Here is a 17,537-nt window from a genome sequence, read left to right on the forward strand (position 1 = left end):
GGCCAATTAATACCCTTTTTAGGCCGATTTCTACGATTTATTCAGCCCGCAAAAGAAGTCTGGTGGAGACTACACAATATACGTAGCTCAGGGTGGTACCTCATAGCTCCATTCATCACATCTCGGCGCTCAGTGACGTGTGTTAGTCTGTCAGACGACACCGCTACTGACGGATGTACGGAGAGACACCTTCCACGATGTGGTGGTTTTCCGCCAGCATCTTTGTTCTGTCGGTCGGTCTGGGACACTGCAATTATTTTGAAGGGAGGACGTTACTTCCTTCTACCAGTAAGTAGCTGTAGGAAGCATTTCTACATAGCCTGTATATCTGCTTGGAGATTATTTCCATATAACCGACGATACCGTCCTTTGTGGAATCGCCAGCGCATGTGATGTCCATGTGTATGTCTAGACATACGATACTTTTGCTTACAGGGGCAAGGATGTTATATTATGTCCTTAGTGGTCACATACGTCGTTGGCCGCCCGACTATTTTGATGTGGTGACTGTGACAGAACTAACCAGCAACAAGAGTCTAAGTCAGCCTTTTCGATAACAAAAAAAAAATGAATTTTGTACAACACAGAATATTTTCCTCGGCACATATACGATGTAGTCTTTTGTATGGTAGATTAGTAAGACGTTGTTGAAGATGCCATACGTTGTACCTTCTGTAATATTTGTGCAGTGAATTTTTCATATGCATAACATTTCCCTGAGAATATCATAGTCTGGAAATTATTTTCACTATATGTTTTTCTGTTAGTTGGGGAATATCACTAACTCAACCATCCAAACTCTAATGCGCATACAATACTGGAAGGTTCTGCATGAACAACTATGAAAGGGACGCTGAAGACAGACGAAAAATGTCCAGACTATGCATGATGTACAAAATGACTAATAAACTGGTGGACGTACCAACTACTAAGTACCTATAATACCAGCTCAGAAAAGAACAAGAAACAGTCATGCCTTCAAGTACCAGAGTTCATCTCAACCAAGGATTGAGGTGTTAAAAAACTGACCATTCTTTCCTGGAACTATTGCAGTGTGAAAACTCACTGTCACCAAGTACAGTAGGGGAATTATCATTAGATAGCTTTAAACAATGTTTAGAGTTAGATCTTCAAGGGTTAGGTGTAACAAATCGTTCGGTGTAATGTAGACCGCTGCCGCCGCGCCGCGTGCCTACAAAGCTGGTGTGTTACGCCGAAGGGCGGTTATACAGATACAGATTAGTAAGATAGTATGGTGGTTGTTTCCGTTGTTGAAGATGCCATACGTTGTACATGTACCTTCTGTAATTTTTGTGCAGTGAATTTTACATATGCATAACATCTTATTTCCCTGAGAAAATCATAGTCGGGGGATCATATTCACTATATGGTTTCTTTTAGCTGGGACATCACTGATTCAACCATCCAAACTAATGCGCATACAATACTGCAAGATTCTGCATGAACAACTATGAAAGACAGACGAAAAAATCGGCCCAGACTATGCATGATGTACAAAATGACTAATAAACTGGTGGACCAAGGATTGAGGTGTTAAAAAAATCATTCTTTCCTAGAACTATCGCAGAGTGGAACTCGCTGTCACCAAGTACAGCAGGGACATTATCATTCCTTGGGCCCTTGTCGTCTTGTCAGACGGTCTACAGCTTCAGTTACTCTCTACGGGTCTGGCCGGGCAGCGCCTCTCATGGCTGGTACAGCCGATTCTGGCCCTGCAGGCTCTGCCGCAGAATCGGCAACAGTACTCCCGTGTGGTGCTCTTCTCTATAGGTCCTTTTCGCCTGCTCCTAGCTTCTGCTTTCCTGCTCTCTCTAGCAGCTTTGAACAGTCCTGTCCCTTTGTGTATCGCTGCTCTCCACTTACTTCTGTCGCTTGCTGCCTTCTCCCAAGATTCAATGGAGAAGTCTTGGAGAGTAGCTTTGCACAAATCCTTAAACCTGAGCTTAGGCCTTCCCCTTGGTCGACTCCCTTGAGAGAGTTCGCCGTACAGTATTTTCTTGGGAAGCCTGTTGTCGTCCATCCTGGCCACGTGGCCTAGCCAGCGCAACCTGTTTCGCCGCAGGATCTCAAACAAGGACAGTGATCCTGCTTGCTGGAGAACTAGCTCATTTGTGATTTTGTCCTGCCATTTTATGTTTAAGATCTTCCGCAAGCAGCGTAGGTGGAAACTGTTGAGTCTTTTTTCTTGTCGCGAGTACACTGTCCAAGCTTCGCTGCCATATAGTAGAGTCGACAGTACACATGTGTTGTAGACCAGTTACTTTTGTCTTTTTTGTCAGTTTTTGATTTTCCCACACTCTTTTACTTAGTTTTCCAAAAGACGCAGCAGCTCTGCCGATCCTTACATTTATTTCCTCGTCCAAAGAGTGGGTACTTGTCATCACTGATCCCAGGTAAGTGAACCTGTCAACTGTTCGGAGGGGATTTCCGTGCAGTGTAATCAAAGGTGGGACGGGAGTACCTTGCCCCATTACCTCCGTTTTCTTGACACTGATGGTAAGGCAAAAAAGGTCACAGGCCCGGGCCAAGCTGTCCAACAGTCCCTGCAGAGCAGACTCCTTATGAGCTGTGAGTGCTGCATCATCAGCGAAAAGGAGCTCTCTGCACAACGACTCAACGGTTTTGCTTCTTGCCCTGAGTCTTGCCAGGTTGAACAGTGAGCCGTCTGTGCGTGACCTTATGTACACACCATCCTGGTTTCCCTTAAAGGCGTAACGGAGGAGTACAGCAAAGTAAATGCTGAAGAGGGTCGGCGCCATCACGCACCCTTGCTTGACTCCGTTCTTGATGTCAAAGGAGTCAGATGTTGCACCATCGAACTGGACACAGGCTTTCATGTCCTCGTGGAAAGAGACGACCAATCGTAGGAGTTTGGGTGGACATCCCACGCTCTTGAGTACTTTGTAGAGGGCAGGTCTACACACCGTGTCGAAAGCCTTGGTCAGGTCGACGAAGGCGATGTAGAGAGGCATACACTGCTCCCTACACTTCTCCTGCAGTTGTCGCAAGGTGAAGATCATGTCCGTGGTGGACCGTCCTGCTCTAAAACCACACTGGGATTCCGGTAGCACCCGTTCTGCTAGCGTCTGTAGGCGCTTGCGTACTATACGTGCAATAGCTTTGCCAGTAATGCTCAGCAGTGAAATCCCTCTGAAGTTGTTACAGTCCCCTCGGTCACCTTTGTTCTTATAGAGGGTCACGATCTTGGCATTGCACATTTCATTTGGGACTTTGCCTTCCTCCCAACACTGTCGGAGAAGTTTGTACAAGTAGGGCAGTATGACTTCTCTGTTCTCCTTCAGGACCTCTGCCGGTATGCCATCCTGACCAGGTGCCTTGCCACTGGGTAGAGCACTCAGAGCTTCTAGAAGTTCACTCTCCTCAGGCATGGCATCTAACTCTGCTAGTTCTGGGTATGCTGGTAGGACCTCCTCCAGTCTAGGTTTCTCAGCTATTTCCTTTGAGTACAACTCAGAGTAGTGTTCGACCCATCTGTCTAGTTGTTTTGTTTTGTCTGTAATTGCTTCTCCCTCCTTCGTCTTAAGAGGCGCTGTTTTTGAGACTCTAGGTCCAAGAGCTACTTTCATGAGGCTGTACATCGTGCCTGCGTCTCCCACATCAGACGCAGTTTGGATGGATGTGCATAACTCTGTCCAGTACTGGTTTGCACACCTCCTAGCTTCCCTCTGTGCTTCTGATCTTGCATGTCGGAGGCGATCCAGTGTTGCTTGCGATGGGTTTGTTTTGTGTTCAAGCATTGCAGACTTTTTGGCGTCAAGTAAGGGCATGAGAAGACCAGCGTACGCCTCAACCCAGTCCTTGCCCTCGTGTCGTTTAACACCACAACTGGCCACTGCGCTGTCGTATATGCTCTTACTCAGTGTATGCCATACTTGGTCCACTGTGCCGCCAGCCGCACACTCTTGCATCCTGCGAGAAAACTCCCTGGAGAAGATTTCCTTGCTCTCTGGCTCCCTGGCCACCTTGGCGTTGACTCTGGGCCTGGCCTCAGGTCTCCGCCTATGGATGCGCTTGTGTGTGACCTCCACTCTACTGGCTACCAGTGAGTGATCACTGTCACAGTCCGCACTGTGGAAGGAGCGGGTTACCTTCACATTGTTCAGATGTTGCTTGCGGGTGATTACCAGGTCTAGTTGATGCCAGTGCTTGGACCTTGGGTGGCACCATGATACTCTCCGGCATTCTTTCACTCCAAACATCGTGTTGGTAATGACGAGATTCCTCTCTGAGCAAAACTCCAGAAGCCTCTGTCCGTTCTCGTTCATCTTCCCAACACCGAAGTGACCGAGTGATGTAGGCCAGATGTCGTGGTCTCTGCCTACCCGTGCATTAAAGTCACCCAAAAGGTACAGCTGCTCTCCATGTGGGATCGAACTGAAAGCCTGTCCAAGCATTCCATAGAAGCTATCTTTCAGTTCCATAGATGCAGCTAAGGTTGGTGCATATGCATTAATGAGGTTGACGTAGCCTCCAGCCGTATTGAGCCTCATCAACATTAGGCGTTCCGAGATTCCATTAGATAGCCTTTAAACAATGTTTAGAGTTAGATGTTCAAGGGTTAGGTGTAACAAGTCGTTCGGTGTGATGTAGCCAGCTGCCGCCGCGCCGCGTGCCTGCAAATGTGTTACGCCGAGGGGCGGTTATACAGATACAGATTAGTAAGATAGTATGGTGTTTGTTTCCGTTGTTGAAGATGTCATACGTTGAACCTTGTGTAATTGTTGTGCAGTGAATTTTTCATATGCATAACATTTCCATGAGAATATCATAGTCGGGAAGTCATTTTCACTTTATGTTTTTCTGTTACCTGGGATATCAAATTCAACCATCCAAACGCTAACGCGCATACAATACCTTGGGCGGTACCCCATCTCCTAGCGTGCATTTCTGTCAGCCTTTTGGGTTTTTTAATCTATCACGATCACGTTCCGCTTGTCTGGCACACAAGGCATGGTAAAATGCTGGCAGTTTGTAGGGGGAAAAACTAAAACTAGCCACATTGTGACATTATTAATTCGTTTTTCCACCAAAGTTGTGTTCTATTGCTTGTCTGCCAGGTTGCAAAACAAATTTGATGTTTCAACCATTTATAATTGATTATTCATATACAATGAATATGATATATCAGATATATTTGCCACATTTTTGTCGTATATATACACAACTTACAAGAACGTTAACAAGAGACAGTCGTGCCTTCAAATATCAACCAAGAATTGAGGTGTCTAAAAACTCGTATTTCCCAAGAACTACATGTATCTTAGACTGGAACTCGTTGCCACCAAGCACAGTTGGGGGATCATCACTAAAAACTCCTGCAATTAAATGTGCAAAGATTGTGTGTAACAAGTCGTTCGGTGTGATATAGCAAGCTGCGCCCGCGCCGTGTGCCTGCGAAGCTGGTGTGTTACGCCGAAAGGCGGTTATATACCGATACAGATACAGGCCCAGAAAAGAACAACTTGATTGATGACTAAGTGTCAAATATATATTGATGAATATCATTTCATAATGACCTGTCCTGCATATACCTTAGATAGACAAAAGTTAATGAAAATGATCACAATTAAAGCTGGTAAACCTCTCCCAAAGACAAACATTGACATTTTCAATCTACTTTTGTCATGTCCCGACTCCATATCTGCGTATTTAGGCCAATTTATATGTAGTGCATTACTAAAGAGAAGAAGTATTGTAACAGATAAAAACGCCTAACGCACATCATGTCCTACGCCGTTTGCGTTCATATTCCTGTAGTAAAGTAGTCTCTTAGAACAGACTTGACTGTATTGATCACACTGTTATTGATGCCACTAGTACATTGTACCATGTACAACTGTCGAGCAATAAAGTTCATTCATTCATTTAATATATGGTACGCGCGCGCGTACATGTATAGCTCTTCGCATGCATCAGGGAGAATGTAAAACGCATGACTCAATTTTGGGCGTTACCCGAGTGTTTCATGTCTTCTCTGTGTAGCGCAGACAAATATCTCACACTTCATGACTCCCTTTCAGTCTGTCAGAGTATGTTACAACTGACAGCTATAACGTGAAAGTGATACATGAATATGCAGTTCACTTAGCTGTAACGTACATGTATGTCGGACTCGGCAAGTTTTGGGATCACACACATGGCAAAGGGAAAGATAACAATAAAACCAAAGAAGAAAAAAAAAACTCGACTGGTCACAAAACACATAATAACCAACAGAGTGGCGGGTTCAGTGTTGAAGTAACGAGCAATGACGTTAAACCAGGTCCTTTATACTTTCTACCAGACCCTACACTCGGCTACATACGGAAGAAAGACCAGGCCTGTACCGGCGGGCTGTTCAACATCAGCGACCACGGCAACACGAGCCTGGCCACCTGTGCGCACCTCTGTACGGCCTCGGGATCGTGCGGGGCGTTCGTGCACGTGCCGGGCGACTCCGACAACTCCTGCAGGCTCAAACGGTCCTGCCCGACACCGGCCAACCTCACCGGGGCGGATCTGTACTTCAAACGGCGTGAGTTAAGCGCACAGTGTTTTCTGTGTTGTACCAAGCGCTGCAGCGTATGCATAAACAATTAACCAGTTCTTGACGTTTGAACTTGGCTTTTGCCATCCATCATTTTGTGTCATTACATTTTCATGCCATCTTGCATTAATAGTAGTTCCCACTTTACTAATATTGATAAAATGTATCTATCTGATATTGATAACTGTTATTGGCAACTATGTATTGATCTGAAACTGGCAATTATGTATTGATTTGATATTGATAACTATGTATTGATCTGATATTGATAAAATGTATTGATCTAGTATTGATAACAATGTATTGATATTGATAGTGTATTCAACTGATATCGATTACAATTCATTGATAACTAAGAATTCCTCTGTTTTAAAGCTCACCCCTGGCCGTACAGCGACGATGAAGGTAAAGCTGATTTTGTATCTTTAGTGTTGGGGGATGTCGGGAAAGCTTCTATACTGTGATGCCTGAACATTTGTTAAACCAAATACATGTACTTCAAAAAACCTAAAAGATTTGAGTAATTCTTTTCCTATCCTACCAGTTTGTAGGTTTTGGTTGGAGTACCTAGCTAGTTTGCAATTTACTTGCATATACAATTCCTCTTCATATATTTTATATGATCACAGTATATGTGACATAGTTATTATGCATTGTAACCTTATTTTAAGCTTTGCATGTCTGTATCTGTTTTTGTACTTTTGTAATGTTAGATGGCGACATGAACATAAGCTTTAGCTTGAGTGGGTCGTCATCCTGTCCTTTTTGTCATTAAATGTTGTAATAAAAAATTATGGAAAAATCCAGTGGAGGAACTCTGATGTAATATGTAATAATGCTCTTCATGCTGTTTTTCTCATAGTTTGCAACGCCACCGCTGCTAACCGCACAGAGACAGTGTTCACGTGAGTATGTTCGTATTGTCTAGTACTGTACATTTGTTTATTATTTATTATTTGTTTATTTACCATTTGCACGTATATTAAAAACAATTACACAATCAAATAATAATAATCAAAGAATGTGCGGGGTAGGCCAGAAACCTGGGTGTTTTTTCTAGAGGCCTACCCCAAGCAAAGATAACTTATGACAAAACATATTTAAATTAAACATCAAAATTAAACAATGAAATAATTAAACAATGATTAATTAAACAAAATCAAGACACAGAAATAATAACTGAAGTGTATAAACTAACTAAAACGAAATTAAACAAAAGTCTTATACCTTATACATAACTCTGTTGATCACGACTGTTCCGTTTATTGGTTTTAAGAGATATTTGTAATGCTTTTAATCGTATGTCGAGAGATCTTCGCTCGTTTTTTTATTGCATTTTATATTATCTTTGTAACATTCAACAAATTTCATGTCGCACTTTCTGTGTACATGCCAGTTGATTTAATTAAACTGAACTAATAACTACCTGGAAATAATAATGGTTGAAGTAATAAGGTAAACAGCAGTGTGCACTGGCACTCTGCTTTGCACACAGGCCTTCGGCGCAAAGACCGTTGATAGAAATCATACCAGACTGTTTTCAGGACCCGAGGACATACACTCCAACACAAGCTCCTCGGCTCCAGGGCTAACATGCCCCCAAAGGAACTGTACTGCAGGCCTCCCTGAATTAGACCCTACGAAACATGTCTCAGGGTCCAGCTCAAGAGTATGTTGGGTCTGGAGCTGAGAAGCTGACCTGTGGGCCCTTTAAACAGTCTGGCGTCAAGGTGACTGTTTACTGCGGTGTGAGGGTCAGGGATAACATGAAATGTTGTGTTTCAGTATCGTCTGTCCTCCCGGCTGTGCGTCCGTCGCAGGACCAATCTTTGGTGATGGGATGTACAGCACGGTAAGTACAAGATCTCGATCGAAAATAGTTTTCATGCAAGAGCATTTAGCAGCCCTATAGCGACTTACTAAAGTGTTTAAACGTTTTCTTTTTGAGGTATGAGGGAAGAGGTCAGGATCACATAAGGCTATGTTAATTTGATTATATGGATGACATCAATGAGCGCATGAATTTTCGTCCTTCTCCAAAAAAGTTTTTGACCATACTGTAAATCGTACAAAATGAGCGAATATGTGAGTCTTATGTTGCAAAACAAGTGTTGGAAAACCATACTTATGTCATAGAATTCAGAAATCAATACTATTATTATTATTTAGTCATTTGTTCAACCTTCATGACCGCGCAGATTTCATGTTTGGGGTCAGGTTTGCAGTTCCTAGCTAGGATGTCATCCATATGATCAAATCAACATGGCCTAAAGTATAGCAAGGATACGGGTTGCACTGAAGTCTTAAAAAATCCATAGACATAATATATCCTCATAAATGCAGTGGTACACGTTTCTGTTTCACTCTGTAGAACTCGTCTGTGTGTAAAGCGGCTGTTCATCACGGGTGGATCATGGACGAACTGGGAGGAGCCGTGACCGTTCGGAAGTTCATCCTGGCCAGACTTGCTAAACCAATTACGCACCACGGGGTGAGCGCTCTCGAGTGAGTTCAACCCCTTTTAAATATATAATACTGATCATACACCTTCTCCAGAACATATATAATTGAGCATAGCCTCCCGACCTTCTCCAGACCATGGTCGGGAGTTTAGCTCCTGTCACACAGAGCCGGCCATGGCCTCCCGACCTTCTCCAGACCATGGTCGGGAGTTAAGACCCTGTCACTCACAGCCGACCATGGCCTCCCGACCTTCTCCAGACCATGGTTCGGAGTTAAGACCCTGTCACACACAGTCGGCCATGGTATCCCGACCTTCTCCAGACCATGGTTCGGAGTTAAGACCCTGTCACACACAGTCGGCCATGGTATCCCGACCTTCTCCAGACCATGGTTGGGAGTTAAGACCCTGTCACACATAGCCGGCCATGGTCTCCCGACCTTCTCCAGACCATGGTCGGGATTTAAGACCCTGTCACTCACAGTCGGCCATGGTCTACCGACCTTCTCCAGACCATGGTCGGGAGTTGAGCTCCTGTCACACAGAGTCGGCCATGGTCTCCCGACCTTCTTCAGACCATGGTCGGGATTTAAGACCCTGTCACTCACAGTCGGCCATGGTCTACCGACCTTCTCCAGACCATGGTCGATAGATTTGCAGTGAAACTAGATCGATTGCAACTAGCCCACAATGATATACTTCGCCCCAGAGGTATGGAAAGTGCCAACGCTTTTTAAAGCAGTTTATGGCTTCAGATCTAGATGAAAGTTTCCAGCTAAGTAACTAAGAAATAAGTGCCCTGACAATGTTTTTATTTGGTTTACAAAGGTACGACGGAACCGGCGAGACGTCTTTTCATTTTGCTCACGGTATGCTTCTTTTATGTTCATCTTGTTTGTCAATTCATTGGCATTGCATACATGGAATGCATGGATAAATGTCCGGGCTGTAAGGTTTGAATCACTCACACTCTTTTCGATAAGTGTGGTGGGTTCTTTAACGTGCTCGAGGCGTAGCTCTTCTCAAACACGTAGCTTCCGACTTTATGTCTCATCCGAGAGGACGTCTATGTGTATCCGAAGCTATATTAGGCACTCATTTACACCTGAGTAGTAGTAGCAGTCCACTGTGTTCTGCTGCTGCAGTAGCTTGGCATCCTGCAGCCGCAATCAGTCTTTCTTCATCTCTCTCCACTTCGTCCTGTTCATCGCGAGCCTCCTGAGCTCCTGGAGTTTTCTTTCTGACCGCAATGGTCCTAATCCTCTTTCCTTGAGGTCTGCCCTCAGCGAACTTAGCAGATTACTGCAGTGCCTTACACCTGAGTCTAGTGAGGAAATAGGTTTTACGTGCCTTCCCCCAGGACCCAATGTTGGGCCTCAACGTCCCCCACCACGAGCATATATCCTTACCACCTTGCCCCTGTGTGTCCCGTTTGTAGGCTGTGGCTCCGTGATGACACTGGCCAGCCGAACGCAGTGGTTCTACAGCAACAGCCCGTTTGACGAGGACAGCGAGTGCAACCTCCACATCATCGACAAGCCCTGCGGGATGATCGCCCTGAAGTACGGATTCAACCTCGCCGGCGGGGCCGAGTTGCAAGTGAGTAGCATAAACGCTCCCTTATACCCCCATTCTACTTATTAGACGGCGCTCTCTCTGCGACCAGAGGCGCGCAAAGAGCGCCAAGGTTGCCATGGGAGCGCGATGAGAGCGCGATGAGAGCGCCATGACAGCGCCATGAGCGCCGTCACCTCGGCGACTGTTTTGAACCGGATCATACTATCGTCGTGAGGGTGCCGGGGACAGTGATGCAACAATGAGCGCCGTGAGAGCGCCGTGAGAGCGCCGTGAGAGCGCCGAGGACGAGAGCGCGAAGCCAGCGCCATGAGAGCGCATAACGGCCCCAACATAAATTTAGATACAAAACATGGCGACCTCGGCGCTCTCACGGCCGTCTCTCCGCGCTCCAACCAATTTCATGCCGCAGAGAGAGCGCAGTGAGAGCACAGAGAGAGCGCAGAGAGAGCGCAGAGAGAGCGTAGAGAGAGCGCAGAGAGAGCACAGAGAGAGCGCAGAGAGAGCGCAGAGAGAGCGTAGAGAGAGCGCAGAGAGAGCGCAGAGAGAGCACAGAGAGAGCGCAGTGAGAGCGTCCTAATACAATGGGGGCCTTACACCCTTGATTTCATAATCTAAATATGATGCAGGATGTGCAGGACTTCGAAGAATAAAACGAACAAAACGTACAAATTTTCGTTCTCTATTTCTGTGATTCCTTGAGTGAGCTGTGAAATCGTTGGTCGCCCCAAAACCGTTGTTGACAATTGAGTGTTTGGTCGCGCAGAGAGCGCAGAGAGGTCGCAGTAGAGATTGCACTTGAGCAAGTTTTTCGTGGAGTTCGGCGCTCTCTCCGCGCTCGGGCCAATTTCAGGTCGCAGAGAGAGCGCCGTGAGAGCGCCGGCTAATTGGAATGGGGGTATAAGTGGGATGGGGCCTTACTAACAGTACTGATAATGCTACCTTTTCTACAAGAGGCTACGACCGTCCAGTGACTAAAAATGTGACAGATATTGTACAAGTTTCTAAAGATAAATATTTTCTTAATATTTTGTGTGTTTTTTGTTGTCTTTAGAATCAAATATTTACATCGTGTCATTTATGAACTCACACAGCGTCACACAGTTCCAATTTGGGCCTCAAACCTACATGTTAAAACTTTCATCACCGTTACAAAACGCGTCATGATTTTTGTATGAAACGCTTATTTTACATTGTTATTTAGTACCATGCCGGCCCAAAGAAGAGGTACTTTGTGAGCAAATTTACCAACACCGCTGTGGATTGGCGGCAGTCTGGATTGGTACCAGACGTCCACGAAGCGTACGTTGATCTTTTCACTGGATCTCAGGTCGATGGACAACATCTTCGGGTAAAGTGGGGACCTTCGGCGTCAAGCGTATGTTATCTTCATCATTTAGTCTTTCCCATTCCAAACTGTGCTCATACAAACTGTTCTAATCTACTTTTAATTAGGAAGGATATGTTACAATTCCGAAAGCACGACAACAAACTACCGCCACTTAACTGGGATTTAACTGTCTAAACAATTCTGTATTGAATCATCGGCACTCAAAAAGCTGTATTGAATCATCCTCAGTACGTTGTATAAAACATTTTTAAACTGGACGCCATGACGACTTGAATATTGTGTGCAATGTTTACTTACTTCGGCAGCGCACTGTCCATATGGATGGCGGGTTTGGGGAGACTCCTGCTACTATTTCGGAAGGTCCGAGGTTTCCTACGAGACAGCGGTTTCAGCTTGTCATAACATGGCAGGTCAGTGTAGAACATCTTCTCATGCCAGGCTCTTTGTGTAACGGAACCCTTGTATCAAGCAACGGGCTGCTGCATGCACCCTCCAATGTCAATAATGTTACCTTTGAGTCTGTAGCTAACATAGCCGGTCCAGATCGTGCTTCTGGTGGCCCTTTTATTGGTCATGGAAAGCTTGGTGAGCAACACCGAAAAGTCATCAGGAGAATTGGGAACATCTTGATCCTGTTGATTCATGTATGTATGCTGACATAAACATAGCGACAGAGAATATTTTGCTCCTATTGGACTGGTTTTTACAATGATAAAGAATCCTAAAGCTCCTATTGGTAAGTCTGGGGGTTCTCTCGAGTTAGAGGTCTATGGCCACCAACTCTCGGAGTACCTACCAGCTTCCTACAGTGAGAGGTTGTGCGGCACAGGCTAAAGTTGTCCTCAAAATTCCCAAAGACCAGCAGCAGATTTTCATCACCTCTTTTCTACTTTACCAGCTCACGTGGTTGAGATCAACAGCGAAGCTGAACAGACGATTCTCGGCACCATCACGTCAGCCAGAGATGGAGACAAATACTGGGTCGGACTGCGGTTCTCTCAGGTGCTCATTAGAAATCAGCTACACTGCACGAAAACTTAGATTTACCAATGGCAGTAAACACCAGTAAAGTTTGGTAATGTTTACTTTGTTTTTTAATAAACGCTACTGGACATATCAATGTTAGTAAATAAAAGTCGAGTACGGTAATTCCGGACTTAAGAAGGGTTACGTTGTAAATGAAATTTCCTGACTTGACTTTTATTTACTACCATTGTAAAGCCAGATATTATATGCAAAGTAAACATTAGCTGAGTTTACAACCTTTGGTATATCCAACTTTTCGTGTAGTGCTACGTTCTTAAACCACCAGGATATGAACACATTTTCCAAATGCTTTCAGCTTGCAGTTACAATTGTCGTACAATCACACCCTACTCTCTATCCCTTGCCTTGGCTTGCCGGTGTACCTTCTCCTGACAGCCACCCCCAATATGCGGGACCGGATGGTGCGGCCTTAAGTTAAAAAGGCTCACCACGACAAGACAAGACAATGACATAGCCTTACAGGCCCACGCCTCCCATTGGCAATATATCCTGAACACCAGCGTGTTACCTGGACGTCACATTATCTAAGTGTAGCTTCCCAGCACTCTTTCCCGTTGTACTTGGGCTTCAGATTCGCAAACTTCCGTCATCACCACTCGGCAATCAAAATCAAAGCACAGACCGTTACTTTAACTACCATGAATACTCACCTACAACTACCAAGAGCTCTTTGATGCAAATAGCCTACGAGGTGACTTCCGAAAATGAACCTAAGATGTTTTTTTTTTTGCTATAAACTTGGTTTTAAGTTTGGTTGCCATCTGAATTTGACTTTTTTTGTTGTTTTTGTTTTCTCCGTGCACATTCTGCAGTCTACATCCTGGTACAACTGGTGGCACCAAGTTCCTCTGGCTGCACAGTCGTCCTGGTGGTCTCCTGGCACCGACCAAACGGCGGCGTTCGGCAGCGACACCTGTGTCATCATGGGCCGAACTGCAGGGTTCAAGTGGACAACTCAGCACTGTGGCCTGAACTCGCGCGTCATCTGTGAAATTGACGGTTTGTTGTTGATACTATTGAGAATGTTAATTGCAGCTTAGACATTTTCTTCGTGTTATCCTTTGTTCTAATGTGGCGCATTGTTCTGAAAAGAGTGAGTTACCGCTTGTTTTTTTTCGTTCACGACAGGATTGGCCTGCGGGACGATTTCCCAGATCAGCCGCACGTTTACGCCGACGCTCGCCCCTGGATGGACCTGGATTTCGGTCGGGAGATGTACGTGGCCGCGATAGAGACATCGGGCGACGTGAGCACCAACTCCTACACTAAAGCGTACAGTCTTCAGACAAGTGCCGACGGGGCGGTGTACAACAACCATGGAGCCGGCTCTGAGCCGTGTACACGTGTTAAGGTAACTTTGAGGACGACTTTACGTTTAAGAAAGTTTTTGTCTTTAATTGTTTCAGATTAAGTAAATAGATAAATAATACTACTAACAACATGCAAACTTTATTGGAATCATCTTTCATTCCAACCCCCTATTTGATATTACTTCCTTGCTCATTGGTTCCTTCCTTTGCATGATGTTCTAACGAGAAACACAGAAAAACTCCAAATAATTCTCAGAGATGAGACTTTTTTTTTGTTTCAGGTGTATCAAGCCAACACTGAACCGAGAACAACTGTCCGCACCTTTATAGAACCACGCATTTCCACGAGGTACCTGCGAGCCATTCCGGTCGCCTGGTTCGGCCGCCCGACACTGACCCTGGGCGTGCTCGGATGTGAAAGTGCGCTGATCGCTGCGAGGCGTGAGTACTGACCTAATGCCTTACTGTCGTCTGAAGGTAGTTACTATGGTTACACAATATTGTTCTTCAAGGTCACAATATGTTCAGGGACCCCATTACGTGTATACACAAGTTTTATATTTTGATATGGTAAGTGTTTCTGAAAACGCATGTTAAGCTGGCCTACGGTATCTCGGCAATTAAACCTCTAGGTTGTGAATAGTTTGATCCACAATCTATAAGATCTGAGAGGTGCCATTCCGTACCTGTCAAAACTCTTTAACAGTGCGCTGTTTACTGTGTAATCAACCGACCACCAATTGTATATTCTTATTACTCAGTTTGATTGTATGATATTAATGATATTTTGTACAATTGTGTGTTCCCTAAAACTGCGTAATTTTTTGCCTTTTTTACCTTCGCCAAGAAGGTTATGTTTTCAGAGGCGTTCGTGTATGTGTGTGTGTGTGTGTGTGTGTGTGTGTCTGTCTGTCTGTCTGTCAACACGATAACTTGAGAAGGCCTTGATGGATTGTCTTGATACTTGGTAGGTGGGTAGGTCTTGATGAGACCTCAAAATGATTAGATTTTGGACTCCCTAGCGGCTTGTTATGGTACTGCAGCTGAACTTCCGGTTTTGATATCTCATGATCTAGACATGTTATGGTGATGGAATTTGGGTGGTAGGTAGCTCTTGTGCTGGGGAAGAAGTGACGTGAGTTTGGGCCCCCTAGTGGCTTGCTCTGGAACTGCAGGGATATATTCTTGAAACTATTCAAAAGAGGATAACTCAATAACCGGTTGACGGATCGTCGTGATTTTTGGTATGTAGGTAGCTTACGTGATGTTTAATATAATTATGTGACAATTATGCAAATATCGGATGTAATTTGCATAATTTATGGGTAAATTCTATAAATCAGCTGCATTCCATAATAAGACAATTGAAGCTTGTGACATTGGTAATTGACAACGAGAGAAACACAGGCAGATATTGATTATGTTAATAATGACTTAATTTGCATAATTAATGAGAAAACTTTATAATTATGTAATGAATAACTGCCTGTAATTTCATACTTATGGTATTTGAAAGTTAAGTTGAGGTGAACATCATTAAACATAATTTATTCAAATCAGGACCTCATTTGCATAATTTATTAGGAAATACTAGAATGCCTTGTTTGTTTATATAAGACTGTCTTTTGGTTGAGATTATGATAAAATGATATAATTCATGAAAATTAGGTTCCTATTTCTTAAATCAGGGGGGAATAATCTAATCTATAATTTGTCAGTCATTTGGCGAAGGTATGAGATCGGGGAACTCTAGTTTACATTGTATTATTAGGCTGTAATGTTGTTTTAGTTTTGTGTCAATTTGCAATAACCCATTTATATATGTTCTTTGCTTCCATTCCCAGACCCGGGTACTGTTTTGGGAGTGTTCAACCATAGAGGCAGCTTTGATTTCCCCGCTGCTCACCATCACTGTTCAAAGTTCCACAGCAGGATGGCGTCATACAGCGAGCTTCTCGCCGCGTTTTACGCCGGCATGTCAGAAACTCCAGTTTCATGGCTGACCGACCGGACTGCCAGATACATCCTCGATAGACTCATTGTTTACTCGTTTACTCGAAACACAGGAATAATCAGCTGGGGTGTTCGACCTTCCTCAATCACATTTAGCGCGTATTGTATGCAGCCTATGTCAGAAAGTAAGTGATTTTCTTTCACGTCGATGTATCTTTTTGTACAACAACGGTCAAAACTATGTCAAAGATTTCCTGAAAGTATCATTCACACTGCACCCATGTTCCGTTTGTTTTATAGTAAGATATGCCGATTGTGCGCGCTGGAATGATGGTAACTGTCGTGATTTATATATTTGATAGACCTGTGTGTGCCGCGGCGTTTATTTTTCCGGCGGATGTTTTTAAATAGTATATTTACGAAGTACTCATACACTTCCCGGAGTTCTGAAATTTCCGATTTCTTGTTTTTTATTTTAAGCATTGGGATGTGCCACGCCCCTCGTTGCTAGGCAGTCATGTGCCTGGGATGACGCCACACCTCGCGAGTGCGAGCTCCACGGGTGCTGCTGGGATCCGTACCCCGGGCACCCGAGCTGTTTCCACAAAACAGGTCAGGAGGTTTTGTATCTTCGAGTCGAAGTCCAGCGCAGTTGTCATCGCACAGGCAGCAATTTATTGTGCGCGTAGTTTAATAACACAGTACTTTGTTTCAAACACAAACATTATCCCAAGGAATTTTCAACTGTACGTGCTTCTCAGAAAATCATAAAACAACAACTGGATCACGTGAACCTATGGACACATGACGTTATGAGCAATTGGTCATGACGTGCCAGGAAGTTTATACCGCCCGCCGTCTCACTTGAGTTTTAATATAAACTTATTTGTTGTTACAACTCAGCTGGAACAAACATCGCGCTGGGGAAGAGGACACATCAGTCGACCTCAAGTGACGTGGACGGTCCCTCGTGGCACGGCAATGACGGCGTCAGAACCACGAGCGGCTGCGGCGGCGAGAACGGCGGCACGTGCGTCAAAACAGCGAACGCTTCTAGTCAAGGTCGGTGTGTTTGGTTCCATTTGTAGAGATTTCAGCAAGATTTAGAAGCCCGGGTGCCATCCGATTTGTAGCTGGGCTTCGTCCAATTGTTGGCTCGAAAAAAAAAGATTTTTTTCTATCCAACGAGTGCGAGGAGTCCCGTTAGAAATAGGATGGCAGCCAGGTTAGATATTTAGATTGAGTCAGTCTAATCAAACATGCGTTCGGTGT

The 17,537-nt window shown here is 44.6% G+C and overlaps 1 protein-coding gene across 1 annotated transcript in view; it reads left to right on the forward strand.

The window, feature by feature from the left end:
• Positions 1–6,141: 6,141 nt before the first annotated feature.
• The window catches only part of LOC109482225, a 31,271-nt gene continuing 19,875 nt past the window's right edge, over positions 6,142–17,537 (forward strand). The window contains 14 exon segments of the mRNA XM_019784918.1: positions 6,142–6,157; positions 6,326–6,556; positions 6,944–6,973; positions 7,431–7,473; positions 8,354–8,420; positions 8,940–9,073; positions 9,844–9,857; positions 10,468–10,628; positions 11,809–11,982; positions 12,769–12,793; positions 14,157–14,353; positions 14,594–14,753; positions 16,157–16,450; positions 17,169–17,327. Of these exon segments, the coding sequence (XP_019640477.1) occupies positions 6,142–6,157; positions 6,326–6,556; positions 6,944–6,973; positions 7,431–7,473; positions 8,354–8,420; positions 8,940–9,073; positions 9,844–9,857; positions 10,468–10,628; positions 11,809–11,982; positions 12,769–12,793; positions 14,157–14,353; positions 14,594–14,753; positions 16,157–16,450; positions 17,169–17,327 (1,705 nt within the window).

The sequence above is a fragment of the Branchiostoma belcheri genome, unplaced genomic scaffold, assembly GCF_001625305.1.
Source record: "Branchiostoma belcheri isolate BF01 breed outbred unplaced genomic scaffold, Haploidv18h27 scaffold6, whole genome shotgun sequence".
Classification (NCBI taxonomy): domain Eukaryota; kingdom Metazoa; phylum Chordata; class Leptocardii; order Amphioxiformes; family Branchiostomatidae; genus Branchiostoma; species Branchiostoma belcheri.